The following is a 19250-nucleotide window of genomic DNA, read 5'->3' as shown; positions in this document are numbered from 1 at the left end:
TTATAATACCACCCATCCGGTAATAATAATAATTTTAAAAAAAATCTTTAACCTAGCCAGATATTTTGACTATTGCGAAGTCGACCTAATCTGCGAGAGGGTTGAGTAAAATTTGCAATTATGGTCATCAAAATCTATTAGGCAATCAGTCACCAGAACAGTCCCGTCTCTTTAAAAACACACCATTCGAAAACTGCTCATGTAAAGCCAGTATCATCGTACAAGAGAAGGTGGATTGAAACCCAGTGTACATTCGTAGAAAGATTGAGTGAATGTAGCAACAGAATACGTCAGTGAAAGTTTGAGGAAAATCGGAAAATGCGGTCTAAGGTAATGAATGTTTAAAATTTTGATGCCGCCACCGATGGATGAGAAGACTACAACATTTTGTGACGTCACATTATGTAAAAAATGGAACAAAAATTCAACATTCAACATATTTTCATTTTTCTGATGTAGCATAATGAAAGAGCACTTAAAAACCTCTTCAGAAATAATAATAATAATAGAAATAATAATAATAAAAATGCAATTTTTGTAGCGCATATAACAAATGAATGTTCCTTATGCGCTTTACAATCTCATCACAGAACATACTGTAAGTAACAATTTACTTTCAATACACACACACACACATATACAAAAATTATCAATTCAGAAATGGGGGAATATCCTTCACATTATGTGAGCATAAAGTCAAAGGAATGTGTACTCTCCATTAAAAAAAAAGTATTTTGTGGAATTCTCTGCATCATTTTCTTTATATCGTTTTCCACGATAGTGTGACGTCACGAACAGCAGTTATAGTCTTTTCATAACATCCAGCAATGGCTGCAACAAAGTTTTGGTAATGCATACATCTTGAACGCGATTGTCCGATTTTCGTCAAACTTTCACTTACGAGTTCTTTCACTCGACCTAATATAATAATTTGGGTTTAATGATAGCAACTCTTGCTGGAATAATTATAATCATAGTAACGACAAGAATCCAGCTTCCTGATTGGCTGTTGCTATTGGAAGTTGTCATTCCACCAAGAGTTGCCATCCTAACATCTTTGCCTTTATGAAATGGGGCCCAGATGTTACGGCCACAAAAGAATAGATCATCGCACGCAATCGGGTAGAGTGCTAACGACTACTTTGACAACGGCCAATTTGATGTAGGCCTATAACAAGTACATAACTTTCTTACCATTTGCCGACTTGCGCAAAATCTTTTCTCGATCTCATGTTGGTATCTCCACCCCATGTTTAACCTGACCTTTTTCAGAAAGGAGAGTTATACAAACATAGAATAGCAAAAGCGTGAAAGAAAACGGACATGAAAAGAAAGGGACGTAGAATTTATTTTCAAAGTTTACATGATTTCGAAAACAGGTGAGTTACTGGCTACATTTCGTGGCTTAAACAGTGACAGTTGATGAAATCGATCATTCCCGGATCGGCTTGCCTATACTAATTTTCACGTGGTTTCATTTTAAAAAGGAATGCAAGAAAAAGGTGCATGCATGTATCAATACAATGTAATTCTTCTTTTTCTTCTTTAAACAATAGAGGGCGCTAATACTGTTTATGCTCCAGAGCCTTCTTAGTAATAGAAGGCTCTGTTATGCTCCAGATGATTACGACAGTACATTGTACAAACACGACGTCAGTACAGAACATGTATCCTGCTGTGTATGCAGCTCCGTCAGTGGCGAATCCAGAGGCGGGTGCTTCGGGAGCGCACCTCCTCTTTATTTTTTGTTAAAACAAAAGGAATAGAAAGAAAAAAAATGGGAGGGGGGGGGGGGCATGCACCCCGTTTAGTTTTGTAAAGGCGCCTCCCCTAGACGAAATTCCTGGATCCGCCCCTGCTCCATGGTACTACTACAGCCCTCAATGACCCCGTATAAAATATCATTTTAGTCAGTTTCTCCCTAAAATTACAACTGAACTGTAGTTAAAAAAAATAAAAAAATGCTTCTCTCTGTCATATAGCCATCTGTGAATCATGTCTACACAATGTTAATGTCATACAGAGTTTGTGGTGTGGTGGTTCTTAGGTTAGGCAACAATAAGAATGATACAATACATCTCACGATTAAGCTCCCTATTCCTATTGTGCATTACAATATTAAAAAGAGAAAGAAAAAAAGAAAAAAAAAAATGAAACTAGAAAAGCACTCTGAGAGCGCAGACCTCCGCTAAGCATGCATCTCATTTCCACCACTGATCTTGTTCTTCCACAGAGATATCAGTGATTTCCACCCACACGTAAAAGTGTGCTCAAAGTTACCCGATTTCCCAATATAGAAGCCTTTGTTACGTCATAAACCCTCAGCTGCACGGCGCGCCTCGCGCTAGCAGAAACTAGAGCAAGCACTTTAGTGCACGCATGCAAACCTCAAATACGCGCAGCCTGAACTCCAAGTTCATTGACCCTACATGCCAAAATATCAAAAATCCTTCATAAATTCCCCCAGAATTCTCGGATCACTACCAAAAGCTAATCGATTGTTACTTGTGCCATTCTCACCCTTTCCTGCAAGTTTCATCCCAATCCGTTAACCACTTTTTGAGTTATTTTGCACACAGACAAACGAACGAACGAACAAACAAACTAACGGTAACGAAAACATAACCTCCTCCCTTGGCGGAGGTGATGAGGATGCCTGGGGATACGTTTTAAGATATGAAGTATATAATGTATCTTAATTATCACCACAGAAAACGACAAGGGAACCAAAACAGAAACACAGGGAAAATACTTTGAACTTTTCTTAAAATTTATTTAGAAATATTGTACATGAACATCTCCATAGATCTCTTTGGAACACAGCGTCCACTGTACAGTACAACATTCTCTTTATATATGTCAAGATTGAACTTGATGGCACTATTCACACCATGAAAAATCATTTCATGTCACATGTAACGATGAAACATCAAACTTATCTGCATCGAAGTTGCATCAACAGTTTTTTTTTTCCTTTATAGATACAGTATACTGAAGAGCAAGACATGTACTAGTATTTGCGGACAGTCCTTGTGAACATTTCCTAGGATCATTCTTTTCAAGTTCTTTTCCAGCTACAGCAAGGATTGACCCTAACGTTTTTTTTTCTGGTGGCCACTAAATTCATTAAATCTGTTTTTTGTTTTCTTTTGTTTTCCTTTTTTTTTTTTTTGGCCTGAAACAGAAGCAAATGTAATGTAGCTTAGTCTTCATTGCACCATACAAAACATATTGCATCAGTACTTTTCCTCACTGAATACACACCAGACTGCTAGAGGTTCAAACTCTCATTTACACTGGGATTTTGCTTCTTTGTTGTTGAAAAACCATCAAATGAATTACGGTACAATTCTCAATATGACACAGTTAAACATATTGGCCCAAATTCACGAAGGTGGTTTAAACTTAGACCATGGTCTGAAATAAGCGTTAAATAGGCGTACCAATAAATGCGCGCATCAATGCATGTTTTTTTACTGGATGCCTGTTAGCGTACGCAATCTGTCAATCATGTCTACGCAGAAGAAATTTACATAAGCCATGGTATAAATTTAGACCACCTTCGTGAATTTGGGCCATTTTGTGTGAGAAGATAACACTTATGTGAAGACAGACAAAGACAAAATCCAGAACGGGTGTGTAAACCAAACTGGACAATTACCAGAGAACTTTACACGAAACCATTGCCCACAGAAACAAATACTGTACTTTATCACATGTTTATCATGTATCAACTGGAAAACCAAGATAATCTCATCACCAGTTAAGATTCAAGTTTTAAAACAATTTTAAAACGATTACAATACATGGCACATCACTTTCAAGGTATTTGTTCACCGACACCATCACTACTTCAATAACCACATAAACACACAATCACCACTACAGATCATGTACTAAGTAATACACAATGCCTTGCTATTCAGAGTGCAAACGTGATATATGGATCTACACACACCATCAATGGATAGTCTTGTAATAATCATCATTATTTTTTCAAATGCACTGATATACAAATACCCAAACATCATACCTCTATTGATGCAATAGATACTGTACCAAGATATTCAAATTTGGCATGAATAGTCATCAGGCTTGATAGTCATATGCATTACCCTGTGCATTTCATAGTGGCTCCATTTTAATGGATTCCATCACATCACATTTTTTGAAGAAATTTAGTGACGATCTACGGGCGAGCTCCAGATTGCCATGTCAAAATATTCATCAGGCAAGCTAACATCTGGGGGGTGTTTCATCAACGCTTGTCAGCACCGACAACTGTCGGCACCGACCAATTTCAGCAGAATCCTCGACTTTGATTGGCTGAGATGCTCTGGTCACCGACTGTTACTATGGTGATTCAAGTTGTCGGCGCCGACAAACGTTGATGAAACACCCCCCTGAATGGTATGCTCATGAGTCTACAGCATTAGTGACCACATCATGTGAGGTTTTGTGTACAGGGAAACCTGCTACAACAAGGTCACAAGGACCGCGGATTTAATCTCGCTATCACTGGTTCCTCGATGTAAACGTGCTAAAAATGAGGTCAGCTAAATACAGAAATGGAAAACTGGGACGACTGAATCCACCTCATCAACCATCAACGATGGTACCTTGTAAATGAGCATGCTACAACAGTGAAGAAGTATCACAACTTGAAAGCCATTTGCTATAAGTGTTGATTTTGATTGTACATCAGTGAACTGCTGCATACAAAAATTTGGTGCGGAAGAATGAGATCGCATTGATGGAGCATGCCCTGCCTAGGACCTTGGTAACACAATGGAAGACATTCAATCACTGCATGGCAAATATATATATGATCTCGGTCTACTTTTGGCAACGAACCGTCAATCACAAACATACTTTGCTGGAGTGTGACTGCACGGGGTGAAAATTTGTTTACGCTTTGAGGACAGGTTAAAGCAGTACAGCACTGAATGGACAACTGCTGAAAAGGAATCCTTGTCTAACATAAAAAATATTTATGTCCAGGTGTAATATTACATGAACCCTCCTGCTTGTATATACCGCTCAACATTTATTCACTGCCCCTTGACCTGATCTCCTACTGAGTACTGATCATCAAAATGTACAAAGAATAAACACAAGTGCAGTAGCGACACGCTCTAACAGTGGGTCATCAATTAATGCCTCATATCCTTAAAATCAGCTTGAAACAGTACAACCATACACAAGGCATGGTCCAGTTCCTTCTTCTTTGTTTGAGAGTTTTAGAGTTTTTGGTATCACCACAAAAGGTGACAAAGTCATGCCCTATAGCTGACAAGTTACTACTCATCTGCTCACATATCTCCTCCTTGATAGAGCCATGCAAATGACTGCCCAGGTGACCTCTAGCCTTGGATCCCCCTCCCAAACCCCCCCCCCCAAAAAAAAAAAAAAAAAAAAAAAAAAAAGAGAAAGGTTTCTTGTATGTCATCCCCTTGTATGTATCAATCAAGGCAGTCATCCATGAACGATCTCCCAACCTATGAATATGTAGGTAAATAATTATGTCACACCAAAGAAAAAACATGCATTGCTGTAGGTACGTATCTCCTCCTCACTAAAGAGTGGTGAGCATAACAGGCATAAAGCTACAGCAGGTGACAAAGTAAAGATACCAAAGTACAAATAAGTGTATCACGTCCATGACAGCTGGCACTATTTTTGTGCCCTGACCTAAATGCAAGACCCTCTTCTCTTTTTTTTTCTTTTTTTTTTTGATCTCTGTCACTCAACACAGCAATGATAATCACCTAGATTAAAACCTTTCTGAAAAGCATTGCCTCTTGCATTATCAGATGAGACCAAGATCACTGCGTACTGTGTAAACCAGTGACCAGTCATCAGAAAGACTGTAAAGCTGTAATATTTTGGGTGAACTTTGTGCTCTTCTCAACTCACATGGAGATAATAACATGCAAATGCCTTTGGAGATAACAAAGCATTTACAGAAATATTACGTATCATCCTCATCCAAGATATAATTCCACTTGATCATTTCACTAAAATTTCCTCTTTACCAGTCCACTGAAAACAGTTGCTACGAGTCGGAATGCGTACTTATATCAGTAACCAGCCAGCTACTCAAATAATGCTCATCTATCTGAAAAAACCATACACACTCCTCATGTTTTCCAACAAAATGTAACATGCTTGCACTGTTTCAAGTCTTAAATATACTACACTCAGAGAATCTAAACTACATCTTTTTTTTTCCACCAAAACTTGTGTGCAGACATAATGCATACATTCTACTGACAACCACTTTCCTTTCCTCACTATGACATGAGGTGTGTCAGAGTAACGCATCTTTGCATTGCATCACTGCACAATTTGCTTAGCAAATCCATAGACTATGTCACACCTTTTCAGAAGTTTTTTTTTTTCCTTTTGATAAGTATAATTTCATACATAAATAAAGGACTCTAGTTTGTGCTCACAAACACATTTTACAATATATATATAAAAATCGCAAATCCAATCTAGTTCAGCAGTTTGATACAGCATCAACTTTTACACAATCTCAGGGCACATGCATATAATCAGCAGAGAGCAAGAAGGCCATTAACTCTCTGTTCTATTCCAAGAGTTTATAACCTTCTGCTTCCAATGTGACAACTTCTGATGGATTCCGAGCTGGAAAATTCTATCACCTTAGCATGAAATATTTAGTTATGCCACTCAGAACACTTGAAGAACAATAGACACGTTCTTTTCTCACAGTTTAGTATGATACACTGTTCTTTCCATTTGTCTTAGCTCGAGCATTACAGTCAAACAAAAGTACAGTGATTAACTGAAATTAATTTGTAACAAAAACTGGCAGAAACTTACAGTCTACAGCATTTGCTGAAGTCTGGTCTGTGTAAAGAAAATGATTTTTGAGAGCCCAGGATCACGTGATTACATAAAACGATTCCTCTAATCATTTTGGTCTGCCGGGAATTAAAAGTTCACAACACAAAATATAACACTGAGGTAGAAATTAAAATCTGAAGCTATGAGGTTGTACCTTCTCTCTAATATCTCAGTGTACTGAACATTGCAAGAGAGCTTACAAACCTTAAATTAAGATTTTCAAAATCTAACATGATTTCAAATCAACAGATTAAAATAATACCATTAGCAAAAGATACCATCAAAATCCACAGAGACCAGCTCTGGACGATATTCACATATCCATATCCAGTGCGTCTTTCAAGCACTTCACACAAAATTCCTCTGAAACAAATGAACAGTTTGTTTCAATGTCCCTCAGTGTCTGACTTCCTTTGGTAGAAACCAAGTTTCGGGGTGCCCAAATATGATTTGTCACAGTTTGACTGTGAAAACCAATGGGTCTCCCCTTTCCCAGCTCACTTTCTTTGGACTTGCGATATCTTAGCATCTACAACAATACATTACAACATATACTTGAGCGAAGCCAGCGTCAATCGAAGTCGATCGTGTCAATGCCACTCGTTAAGTCCTCGATACCTTTTTTCGCTGTTGAGGCCAGCTCGCTCATCTCCTTGTTTATCTTCTCTATCACCCACTCCATTGCTTCACGGCCCTGTTCACAAAAACAAACAAAACAAGACAGAAAAATATGACTTGCCAACTACAAGTACCGGTATGTTTTACTTCTTACACCAAAGGCATGATCATCATCCCCCCCCCCCCCCCTAAAGATTATGTTACTCTTTGGTTCATCGTGGTATAGGTAGGGAAAAGTTTCAATGTTCTTCTAGGAAAAGGCAAACAACATGCCAAGAGGCACATAAAGGCAGGGTGAGATCGATGCAATAAGGAAGCTTGTTTCATATCTACAAAATAGCTTTTGTCAAAGGCTCTCTGGCTGTACTGACTGCAAGAGGCACAAGCAGAGGGTCGTCACATGAGAGCCAAGAGCCAGCAAGAGGGCCTCTGGGGATCTGTCTTATTTGTTTGTTTGTTGTTGTTTTTTTATACACGCCTTTTGAATTACCAACAAATTTCGCTAACAGCATTTGATAGCAAAATGTCGCTGGGGTGGCAACACATTCCATCTTAAAAATCATCTTTTGTTTTTCAATTAATTGTCAGATAATAACCGGTCAAGCGATGTCCTGTCCAAATCCTAGCTGTCTTACCCAAAAAATGAAGCCTCTACTATATGTTACAGGAAAGGCGATCCCATTAGTTATAGAGCTTTGGCCGCCATGTTCTCATACTCTCCTAAACACTTGACATTTTTGAGATACAAGCTTTTGTCACCCCATAACAGCAAAAAAAAAAAAAAAAAAAAAAAAATACAACAAATCAACAGAGCGCTGTCAGCAGTAGCTCCTCAGTCCTGCATAAACATTTTGTACTACGGTCAAAAGGCAAATCGAGAAATTTCATTGGTTGAATTTATATGTTTATACCAAGTCCTTTGGACTGACAGTTTTCTTTCGTTATATTTAGATTTCATTATAACCGAACAAATAAACAATAAAAAAATACATAGAGTGGATAATGTTGCGGCCTAACTTTGTACTTTGTTGTAACCAGAATTTCGTTATAACCGTGTTCGTTATAACGGGAGTGCACTGTATACATGTATAATAGAAAAATGGTACTTTAAGACGGAGAAGGGGCGTAACTTACCGCTCCAGCTTTGGAGGAGATGGTGTTTGTGACCATCTTTTCAAGATGACTGCCCAAGCTCAGTCCCTTCACCGTCACTATGGCTTCCTGAGTAAGTACAGTTCTGTGAAAAGAAAAGGAAAGAGATAATATCTCCAGTCTCCATATGCCAAAAATGAGCCATAATGCACAAAACAATCAAGAAACAACAGCATCTTCATAGCATACACTGGAGAGGTTTGTCATGTATCTAAATTGTTCAAAGCAATTCTATAATTGGCAAGAATACATACACAAGAAATAAAAGGGCCAAAGAAACTACAGCCCATTATGAAAGAAAAACAAAACAAAACAATCGATGGACAATCTGTGATTATCAATGCAGTTACATTGAGGAACACATACAACTCAGAAGCTTAATCATTTGATATTTTTTTTTAAATGTTTATGCTGATTTTTTTTTCACGAAATCATTCAAGCAAAGACTTGATATCAAACTATGAAGAGTAAAACAGAGAAAATAGTTCCATATTTTGATTATGGAGAGTGAGCCTTATGTCCTCACTCCATGAATACTAGTAACTAAACTTATTACTTAGGTATATACTTCTTTGAAGTGTCATGATTTCAGTGAAAGTTCTTAGGGTTTTTGTGGCTCTTGATAGGACTAATTTCCATTTTAATAGGATATTATACCAGCATCAAGACTTTCTATTCGAAGTGGTGCTGACATCATGAAAACAATACTTACGCATCCTTGTTTGTGGGATGAGGCTTGTACACGAGACGTTCATGAATGGTGACATAATTCTGAAGAGATATCTGTGAAAGATTAGAAAATGAAAATTGGATTAATTTTTTTTCATAAATATTCTCAATCTCATTCCTAAAAAAAGCTCGTTTGTATTATTATCATTATCATTCTTATATCACACAACACATCTGTACTTGGAAGCTGCCTGAGATACAGATTCCATCTGGGTAAGCAAACATGTACACTTCTGGCTGTGTTTACAAGTAGGTACTATATTGAGAAGATTAAATCTGTACATAGGTCATTAGGTATTGATGGAAAGAATTGAGCAACCACAACAGAAAGCATTAACATTCTCAGTTTCGTTATCAAGCCAATTGAAACTTTCAATGCATTATTACACAGACATAGCTACATGTAAATATCCTGACAAGGTACTTGGTAAATTTTATTCCATGTGTACAGTATGTGCTTTGCACTGTGATTAAATGACAAATCTCTCTTTGAAAAGTTCATAGCATCACAAGGCTTCATTTATTGTTGATATATTTTCTGGGCAGATGCAGCAACCAGTACAAGTATGGCAAAGAACATCTGCATCACAAACTACTGAAATGTATGAGTGTCTAGAATGAAGAAGACCATAATGAGCATTGTCAGGCATGCATTCTGATACACTCTGCAAATAAACAAACAAACAAACAAATTATTCACACCATTAGTGAGTTGATATTCAATACTTCTAACAGTTATTGCTGGAACATTACACAAGCTGTTACCTGGACATCAAGCCATAATACTCACATTGGCAGTCTGTGCTGTGAAGGTCTTTTCCTTGGGATCCACTATAGAGTACTCCGACCCATAGCATGTGGGCTGCAGACCTATCAGCTGCCATTAAAAACAAAGAAACAAAGAATAGTTTAATGATAGATTATGGGGAAGGGGAGTTCAACTTTTTCGTCATTACTAATCCATTCCATGTTCAGATGCTCTCGTCTACAGTAAATTGCCTACTTCACTGTCATTCACACTATTCTTGTCCCACTATTAAAAAGTCACTACATGTAATAACCTAAGGTAGACAAACTGAATCTTGTACAACAATGTGACACTCTACAGTCCTTCAGAAAGATTATTGTGTTACAATAGGGATCAATAGGACTACATAATCCTTATCCTCTGAAAAAGTTCCAGGAACTGCGTCGAAAGAACATGTCGAAAGAACATGCGAGATGCCATAATCACCCAACAAAGCACAGTATGGAGTGAGTGCCATTTGAAATGTTCAGGTGTACATTAGAAGCACAGCCTCTGCTATTAGACCCATTTGGTTTGGGTGCAGGTTTGTTTGTTTTTGTCATGTTAATTTCCATTTCAGCCACAAACGGGGGGGGGGGGGGGGGGCTTAAGTAAGCAACAGTCCTGTATACGCCGAATATTTCACGATGTTTTTACTTTAACGAATTTCGCGAGTCAGGTGCTATTTAGGCTAAAAGGTTACAGTGTTTTTAAAATTAAATAAGTCTATTTCATAAGTTGGTATTCTCCAGTATGCAGCAGTTTTAAAAAGGATTGGACGCTGGGTGACAGGAGGGAGAGGAAATGAGTTGACAGGAGAGGGCAGAACAGAGCACTGGGAGGCATTGTCATCGGGAAAGTAGCACAAAGAGAAAAGATGCAACTCAGAGATGAGGGTAGCACAGAGCAGAGAATACCAGAGGGAGAGATTGTGAGGGTAGTGTGAAGGAGAAATAAAGCATGAGTCGAGGGTAGCGCAGAGTACGGTGAGAGGTGGCGGGGGTTTCAGTGAGGGTAAGAAAAAAATGGTATGGAAGTTTTAAACTGGTATTCAGACTGTTCCCGCGACACCTCCCAGGCTGTCATTCACTATTCTGCACAGTTCTCTCTTCTGTCATTTTAATAGCTGCCGTGCTAACATCATGCATTTCTTTTCAGAGCTACATGTACTTCATATTCACGGTAGACTGCATACTTACAATAGCATGGTTTTGTCAAAACATGATGCACAAAGTGCATCAATACAGTTTGCCTTTTCTTTTCTCTTTTTTTTTTCTTTTTTTTTTTAATTGTAGTATTTACTGATAATAACAATAGAGAACCAAAGAGATGATTTCACAGTCTATTGTTATAACTTTGTGCTGGTTCCACACAAAAAGTTTCTGCACAAGGCTTTGGGCAGTGGGATGGAACTGGGTTCAAGCATGGTAGACTACCATCGAGTTCACAGCAGGAAGGTGTAAGACAAGGAGTGGAATCTCTTAGCAATCGTGCAAGTTTAGGCATAGATTCTATAGGCAACAGCCTGACAATTGAACGCTTAGCATTTCACTGGCTTTGATGTTCCATGCTCTAAAGACTAAGTGACTCTTCCATAGAGTTTTAATATGGAGAGCAGAGAAGAGGTACTTGAACAATTTTAAACTGTAGGCCCTATTTCAGAGGTAATGTTATAATCCTGTATGGAACTTGCTGGTAATCTTGTATGGAATAGCTACTCTTTTTTTCAAATCTCCTTGTTATTAATACACCCACACTGAAAAAGGAGTATGAGTACCTCATAAAAAGTCAACATGTATCACAATCTTGCACACATTAATGCATAATATTGATTCAAATTAAGTAATTGGCTAATGAGTGTTTCTGCATGTTTAGTGGCATTTTTTACTTTGCGGGTCTCATACTCTTTGCACACTAAGAAATTGAGTCAAAATATCGAAGGGGACAGCGCATTGCTGCTGGCTAGATATGTTGTATTTCACGAATGATGCATATTTAAACAGAAAGGCCGTCTTTTGTCAAAACAATTTATTAACATCTGTGATAGAGAGCATAACTTCTCCGCAGCATGGAGCGCGGGTACAAAGGAGAGATTCTTGTTTCTTCTCCTTCTCGAACACCTCCCCAGTTCACAGTTATTCGGGTTACGTGTCCGTTGTTTAAAACCAGTTTCCATAGCAATGGTGGCTATGACATCATACCTTGGTGCTCTATACATGCTTGCACCTGCATGCCTCAACCAAAGGTTGCTGTGAGACGGAGAGAGGAGCAAAAAAAAACTTCACTCAACAGCGGGAAAAAAATGATGTCAAGTCAAGTCTGTTACGGTCTACCTCTGTGGAATACTCACCGATCTGACCCAACCTGGTAGACCCCATTCTGTGCTCAGCAGTCTTCGACTGTGGAGGCGCCCCCTGGAGTCGACCTTCCTGTCGATCACATCGATCCCGACCACACTGGGGTTCATGGGATTGGGGTATTTCCTCCATGCAGCCTGGGTGACTGTCTCCCAGGGATGGCTAATGAATAAAAGAAGAAATGACAGATTAAATTGCATATTTGTGAATCACTACAAAGTAACAGCACAATATTCACAACTATCAAGACACTGATCAAAATAATATCAATCTTGAATACTACTTATGGCTATCAAGCAAAGCAGCAATACAACATAATTGGTGGAATATCTGTCAAAATAAGAAGTAATATTTCAGGGCTTGCATAAAACTTAAGGTCTTTGCTTTGACAGTTGAGCAAAAACTGTAGAATGAATTTTTTTTTTTTTTTAATTCTTAGAACCTTCATGCAGTAATCTCCCACCTTCAAAACATTGATAGCTTGTCAATCAGAACCATGCCAAATGGAGCTCTGGAGCACCCAGACAGCTCTATGCCCTGCCATATCAGAAAACTTGCAGCCAGGTACTAAAATCAAAACCAATATCATGTACATGTACTCTCATTCTCGATATGACTGTGATGAAATCATCACAGTACAAACAGCATCATTTACACACGTATGTTTCATATATAATAGCAATAGTGCTACAATGTGGTTAGGGACTGTAGACATTCACTGTACTGTGCACGACACACACAACAAATTTCAGTCGTGCTGCTACTAGAAATATATGATAGTCATACAGCATGTCATGACATTATCATGGTTTCTGTCACCACTCATTTCCTACTCCATTCATCACCATTCATTTTATCGGCAAAAGCTCAATAGCTTTGCAACCAGTGTACAGAATAGTGAAAGCAGTTTTACTAATACAATAGCAGCACTGCACTATGAATCATACTTTCATTTTTTGTCACTGCTGATGACAACTTCCAACCTCCATACACTGTAGGCTTTGCACACAGTGAAGATCAGTTGTATGCCTGACTGGGTGGCGACATAAACCATGATTTGCCATGTCATCTTCTTTCACAAAAAAAAAAGAAAAAGAAAGAAAGAACAATGTAGACAACTGATTCTACATTTACTTGCAGTCAGACAGCCAGCCTATCACATGACATGCACTCAACGGCACTACATGTATTTACCATTTGCAGATTGTTATAATAAAATTGTTTTTAGAATAAACCATCTACAGTTATGGTTTATTGACAAAATTAGTGATATCTCCATATATTTTAGGATTTATTGCAATATTTTTATATGATAAATCCTACACAAAACCCCTCCACACTCATTGTGTCAGAGAATCCAATCAACGTTACAGCACTGTATCTACCACTAGGCCCCTACTGTTCTAAACTTAAAGGGGCTAACTGACCGAAAGATTGGTCTGCATCTCTTTGTCGGGGCGGTGATATGTTCCGCGGAGACTGCTGCGCCTACATGTACATGTAGTTTCACAGTATCCCACCATCCTTTAGAGGAGCCATAAAAAAAAAAAAAAGAAATATGATAAAATAATGTTAGAACTCCTCCGGACAGTCCAATTTTTCTGTCTATTGGATAGATGAGGTATAGAGTATTAAGACTAGACTCCTAAGTAAAACATATTGTCTAGCAAGCATAGAGCCTATATTTTAATATTCAGTTGGCCAAAATAGTAGCTCCATATAGTGAGGTGCCCGCACCTGGCCAGGGGCCCGAATACTGCCACCCTGCTTAAGATTGTTACAAGCGCAATGAACAAAAATTTATGCCCGGGACTGTGTTCAGTATCCCTTACAAAAACTTGAAACTTGGCAGGGTTACCACAAACAAGCAAACTGTGGTGAAAAATGAGCAGTTTTCGCAAAAAATTGAAATTTATATTGGGAATATGTGTTTTAACTATCATCACAGTCACGTTGAGTCACCCGCACGCATCTTTTATGTGTTTGCCTATCATATGGGAGCTTCACGGTCACCCGCACACGTCTTCCCACGTCTTTTACGTGCTTTGTCTATGGGAGCGCGGGTGGCGAGTTGCGGGCCCCTTTAGCGCACAACTAATCAGCATCGTTCGCGTTTGAGGACGAAAGCTGCAAATTTCCGGTATTGATCAATGAACTTGTGGTTCTAGTGGAATCTTCAGCATTTTTTCTGTATATGAGTGGGATTTCATAGAATTTCAGGAACGAAATGTGATTCAAATATGCATAAACATTTATGGCGAGGTGCGGGTCACCCAAGTAAGTAGTGTCCATGGTTCTACATTTTAGGGATTTACTACGTACCACTACTTCCCCCCAGTGTCATTTTACTGTCACGCGCGCCGGGTCGACTCATAATAAGTTACTGTAAAAGTGGATATTTTCGCGGGACTAATTTTTCGCGCTAGGCCGGGTCAGAAGAGTTTCGCGTGTTTTTAATTCCGCGGAATCAAGACATCACGCACAGGAACGTATGGCAAGCAAAAATATTCGCGTGTTTTTATTTTCGTGCTAGTTTCTGGTTGCGCGAAATGCGCGAAAATTTCAACACCGCGAAAATTTCCACTTTTACAGTAAAAGATATAGACCTCTAGACACTCAACACGTTAGATCTACAATGTTCATGGTTGATATATTCAGCTAGTGACCTTTAAGAATCAATATAACCATTTTACAGTTTTATTCGACTAACGTTAGTAGGCAATGGAGGAAGGTAAATGATTTTACAACTTGTCATTCCAAGTGTTCTAAAGTTAACAGTTACTGAGTTAGAGTGAGAGTTGTCTTCGAATTCGGCTTCACTTCTGTTACACGTAGGTTTTCCTACACGTTTCGTGCATTCAAGGCCTTGCTTATGATCTCGAGGAGGGTCTGGAAGACTTTGGCAATCAACTTGCTGCATGCTGATGCTGCACAAACAAACATTTTGGCGCGACAAAGATCTACATCTAAACCAATTGTTACATACTGGGCATACAAATACTGTATACTCACTTAAAAACATGCTCCGAACTCCAAATTTTCATGATCAAAGACAAAGTTAGGTTGCCTATTTGACAAAGTTGTCGTACCGGCGAAATCTGCGCACACGATTGAGATTATGCAATCCGCACACACATGTACAGTACCCTTATGACTCGGTAAGCTAGCTCGGCTCGTAAGTTCACTACATACATTGTACTATACGCAATTCACAAGCATGCACATAGCTCGCATGCAGTTGTACCGGTACGGCAGCGTAGGATGGGCCATACAGTACTACGTTACGTAGCTGCATGACGCATTTCTCATGAATTGTCACGTTGCATGTACGCACGCACAGGCATTATGACGTCACATGAATGACAGTACAAAGACATACCAGTAATAATATGCCGCGCACAGTGCATGTTCAGGAAGGCATCGCTGAGGGCAGCAGATATAAAACCACTGATCTCAGTGTATAAAACTAGTCATGGTTATAATATAATATTAATTATGTAAAATGGTATTACACTATTTTGAAAGAACATGGATTTAGTTGATAGAATGAAGACGGCTTTAAAGATTTTAAGAAATGAAGTGGATTGAAGGTAAATATGTAGAAGACAAATTTTACAGTATGTGGTTAGGAGAGGAAAAGTGATGCCGCTGTTGGGACATTTTAGTGGAAGTGGAAGAAATTTAGGTGTTTATTTTTCACGTAATTTAAAAATAAAAGATTTGAATTTCCAGGAAATTCTGAGTAAAATTAAAACTTTAATCAGTCGTTAAGAACAGCGAGATTTGATAATGCTTGGAGAAATCAAATTATTGAAAATGTTTGTGTTTGATATTTGATTATTTCGTCTCCTAAATGCCAGTTCCCCATTACTACTTTTCCAATCTGTGAAAGAATCTAAAAAGAAGAAATCTCAGTTATTGCACAGGAGTGGGTATAAAATGACTTTTTTAATGTGGATGTTGAAAATTTTGAACTAAAATTGATACTTAGACGATTACAGAAATTATGTGACTTAAAGTCTAGACGATTACAAAAGTGTGGCAAGTTTCATTGAACAATATCATCAGGATTAAACATTACAACTTTAAAAATCACAGACACCGTCAATAATTAAAAACTTACAATGGGGAACTGAAAGGGAATGAAATGAAATGAAATGAAATGAAATTTATTCATATTCCACATAGTGGACATTATATGATGAGATATACAGGGTATAACACATAGTGGATATAATATCAATACTATACAGAGTATATAACATGTATATACAAAATATCGTGATATTCTGAGATAAAATCACACCATGTACAAATGTGGAGGGGACTACTTAGAAGCACTGCTTGTTAAATGTAGTCCCCCTACATATTATAGACAAAATAGTATCAAAGATAAGGCTGAGTGGAATAACAAAAACACCATATATACACTATTTACAAGGGCACAATTATGAACCGTACTATGGATATACAATAAGTCATGTATATGTTACAAAGCACAGGTTTATGTATAAAGTGTTTACAGTGTACATTATATACCATTAGAATAATGAATGAAACAGAAGATAACCTTCCGAGTATACTTAATGAAAGTACTTCTAGAAAACATTGATTGAAGTATACATATACGTTTTATTACCATAAAACTGTTTATCAATACTTATCAAGAAACAAAGTTTTAAGCTTATACTTAAAGCTATTCAAGCTCTGAGCTTGTTTTAGTGAACGATCAAAGGAATTCCAAAGCTTAGGACCAGTAAACATGAAATTTCTGTTACCAAAACTAGTTCTATTTTTAGGAAGATGATAATCATTCGCATTCCTCGTTGAGTAATTATGTATAACATTATTTTTTCGAAACATTTCCTTAAATACAGCAGGGGTAGCGTTAATTTCTACATTGTACATAAAACAACCCAGCTGAAGACGATATAAATCAGTAATCTTAAGAATACGGTTTTCTTTAAACAAGACATCAGTGTGTGATCTATAAGCGGTATTGCATATTAAACGCATCGCTCTTTTCTGCAAGAGAAGTACCCTGTCCATTTTTGTTTGTATTGCATTTCCCCATGCCATTACGCCATAATTAAGGTAAGGAAGAATAAGAGTTGAATATAACATAAGAAGCACTGACTTGGGGAGAATCCGTTTAACGTGATTAATAATGCCAATATTTCTTGACACTATCTTACAAATATTATCAATATGACAATTCCAAGTTAGCTTATTGTCAATTGTAATACCGAGAAATTTTGTAGTCTTGACTTCTTTAATGACAGAATTATCAAATATCACTTGGTCAGGAAGTTGTTTAACAGAGTTACTAAATAACATGTAATTGGTTTTTTGTTTATTTAAAGATAATTTATTTGCTTTTATCCAATTTGTTACATGTGTAAGTTCTACATTTAAAACTTCTACTAACTTATTAGGATCACTGTGAGTATAGAATATGTTTGAATCATCAGCAAAAAGGATAAAAGAGAGAACACTCGAAGAACATCGAATGTCATTTACATAAATAGAGAATAACAGTGGACCAAGAAGGCTTCCTTGGGGAACTCCACACGTGATTGGTACCGTAGACGAATTATATCCATCAATGGTAACGAATTGCTTTCTTCCAGAAAGATAACTTTCGAACCATTCCAGAGCCTTACCTCTAATACCATAGTGCGCAAGTTTGTATAACAGAATGTCGTGATTTATAGTATCGAATGCTTTAGAAAATTCTAAGAACAAACCGATAGTATGACAGGATTTTTCGATTGAAGCTGAAATGGTATTTATTAAACTTAGAATGGCATGAGTTGTGTTATGTTTTTCTCTAAAGCCAAATTGGGAGTCAGATATGATGTTGTGAGATTCAAGGAAGGTAGTAGTCCTTGAATGAACAATTTTCTCTAAAATTTTTGATAACGAAGTTAACAAAGATATTGGGCGATAGTTGCTGATACATAATTTGTCTCCTTTCTTGAATATTGGAGTCACCTTTGCGAGTTTCATTTTAGATGGTACTTGACCAGATTTTAGTGAAAGGTTATATAAAAACAATAAAGGATCTGCTATACAATGTATAATGTCTTTGATAAGGACATTGCCAATGTCATCATAGCCAGGGGCTTTGTTTGCTTTGAGCTGAAGTACAATTTTGATTAATTCTTGCCTGTCAATTGGCTTGAAAAAAATTGAGTAGTCGTTTGGTGAGGAAAGAAATTCGTAAAATGATTTATCACTTGGAGTGATAGTTTGTGCTAATTTTGAACCTATTTTTGAAAAGTATGAGTTAAAAATCTCGGCAATTTCAGACTTGTCTTCAATGATAGTATTATCAACTTGAACTTTAGAAATGAGATTTACAGCCTTCCCTCTATTCAAAACGGTATTTATTACTTTCCAAGTGTTCTTGATATCACATTTGAATTGACTCAATTGGTCCGCAAAATATTTCTTTTTAGCTAATCTGACTGTATTGGTAAGAATATTTTTGTATGAGATATATTTCATTCGAGAGGTTTCGTCACGGTTTTTGATAAAATTAACATATAAAGTACTCTTGCGATTTATTGAGCGTAAGAGTGTTTTGGAAACCCATGGTTGCTTGGGGATTCGTTTGTAATCCTGAGTACGACATTTCCTTAATGGAATGCATGCATCTAGGCAATTATTCAAAAGATAAAGAAAATTATCATATGCTTGGTCAATATTTTCATTTGCGTCATACACAATTG

General features: G+C 37.5%; 1 protein-coding gene across 1 annotated transcript; it reads right to left on the bottom strand.

Moving 5' to 3' along the window:
- Positions 1 to 6663: 6663 nt before the first annotated feature.
- LOC140233092 (PRELI domain containing protein 3A-like) lies at positions 6664 to 15611 on the bottom strand. The gene is made up of 6 exons (XM_072313205.1): positions 15529 to 15611; positions 12510 to 12678; positions 10163 to 10249; positions 9356 to 9426; positions 8626 to 8728; positions 6664 to 7567 (listed from the first exon to the last, which is right to left on the bottom strand). The coding sequence occupies exons 1-6, from the start codon at positions 15558 to 15560 to the stop codon at positions 7445 to 7447; spliced, it is 585 nt and encodes a 194-aa protein (XP_072169306.1). The 5' UTR covers positions 15561 to 15611; the 3' UTR covers positions 6664 to 7444.
- Between the last annotated feature and the right edge of the window lie 3639 nt (positions 15612 to 19250).

This window comes from Diadema setosum, chromosome 9, assembly GCF_964275005.1.
Source record: "Diadema setosum chromosome 9, eeDiaSeto1, whole genome shotgun sequence".
Taxonomy (NCBI): domain Eukaryota; kingdom Metazoa; phylum Echinodermata; class Echinoidea; order Diadematoida; family Diadematidae; genus Diadema; species Diadema setosum.
This window is presented reverse-complemented; position numbering and strand designations above follow the sequence as displayed.

What these genes read in the sequence shown, in the direction of transcription:
- LOC140233092 (XM_072313205.1), bottom strand. Translation starts at nt 15,560, where the DNA reads ATGAAAATTTGGAGTTCGGAGCATGTTTTTAA. An exon ending in CATCCCACAAACAAGGATGC is followed by an intron (nt 8,729 to 9,355) that starts GTAAGTATTGTT and finishes TTCTTTTCACAG; the next exon opens with AACTGTACTTACTCAGGAAG. An exon ending in TCTCCTCCAAAGCTGGAGCG is followed by an intron (nt 7,568 to 8,625) that starts GTAAGTTACGCC and finishes TTTTGTGAACAG; the next exon opens with GGCCGTGAAGCAATGGAGTG.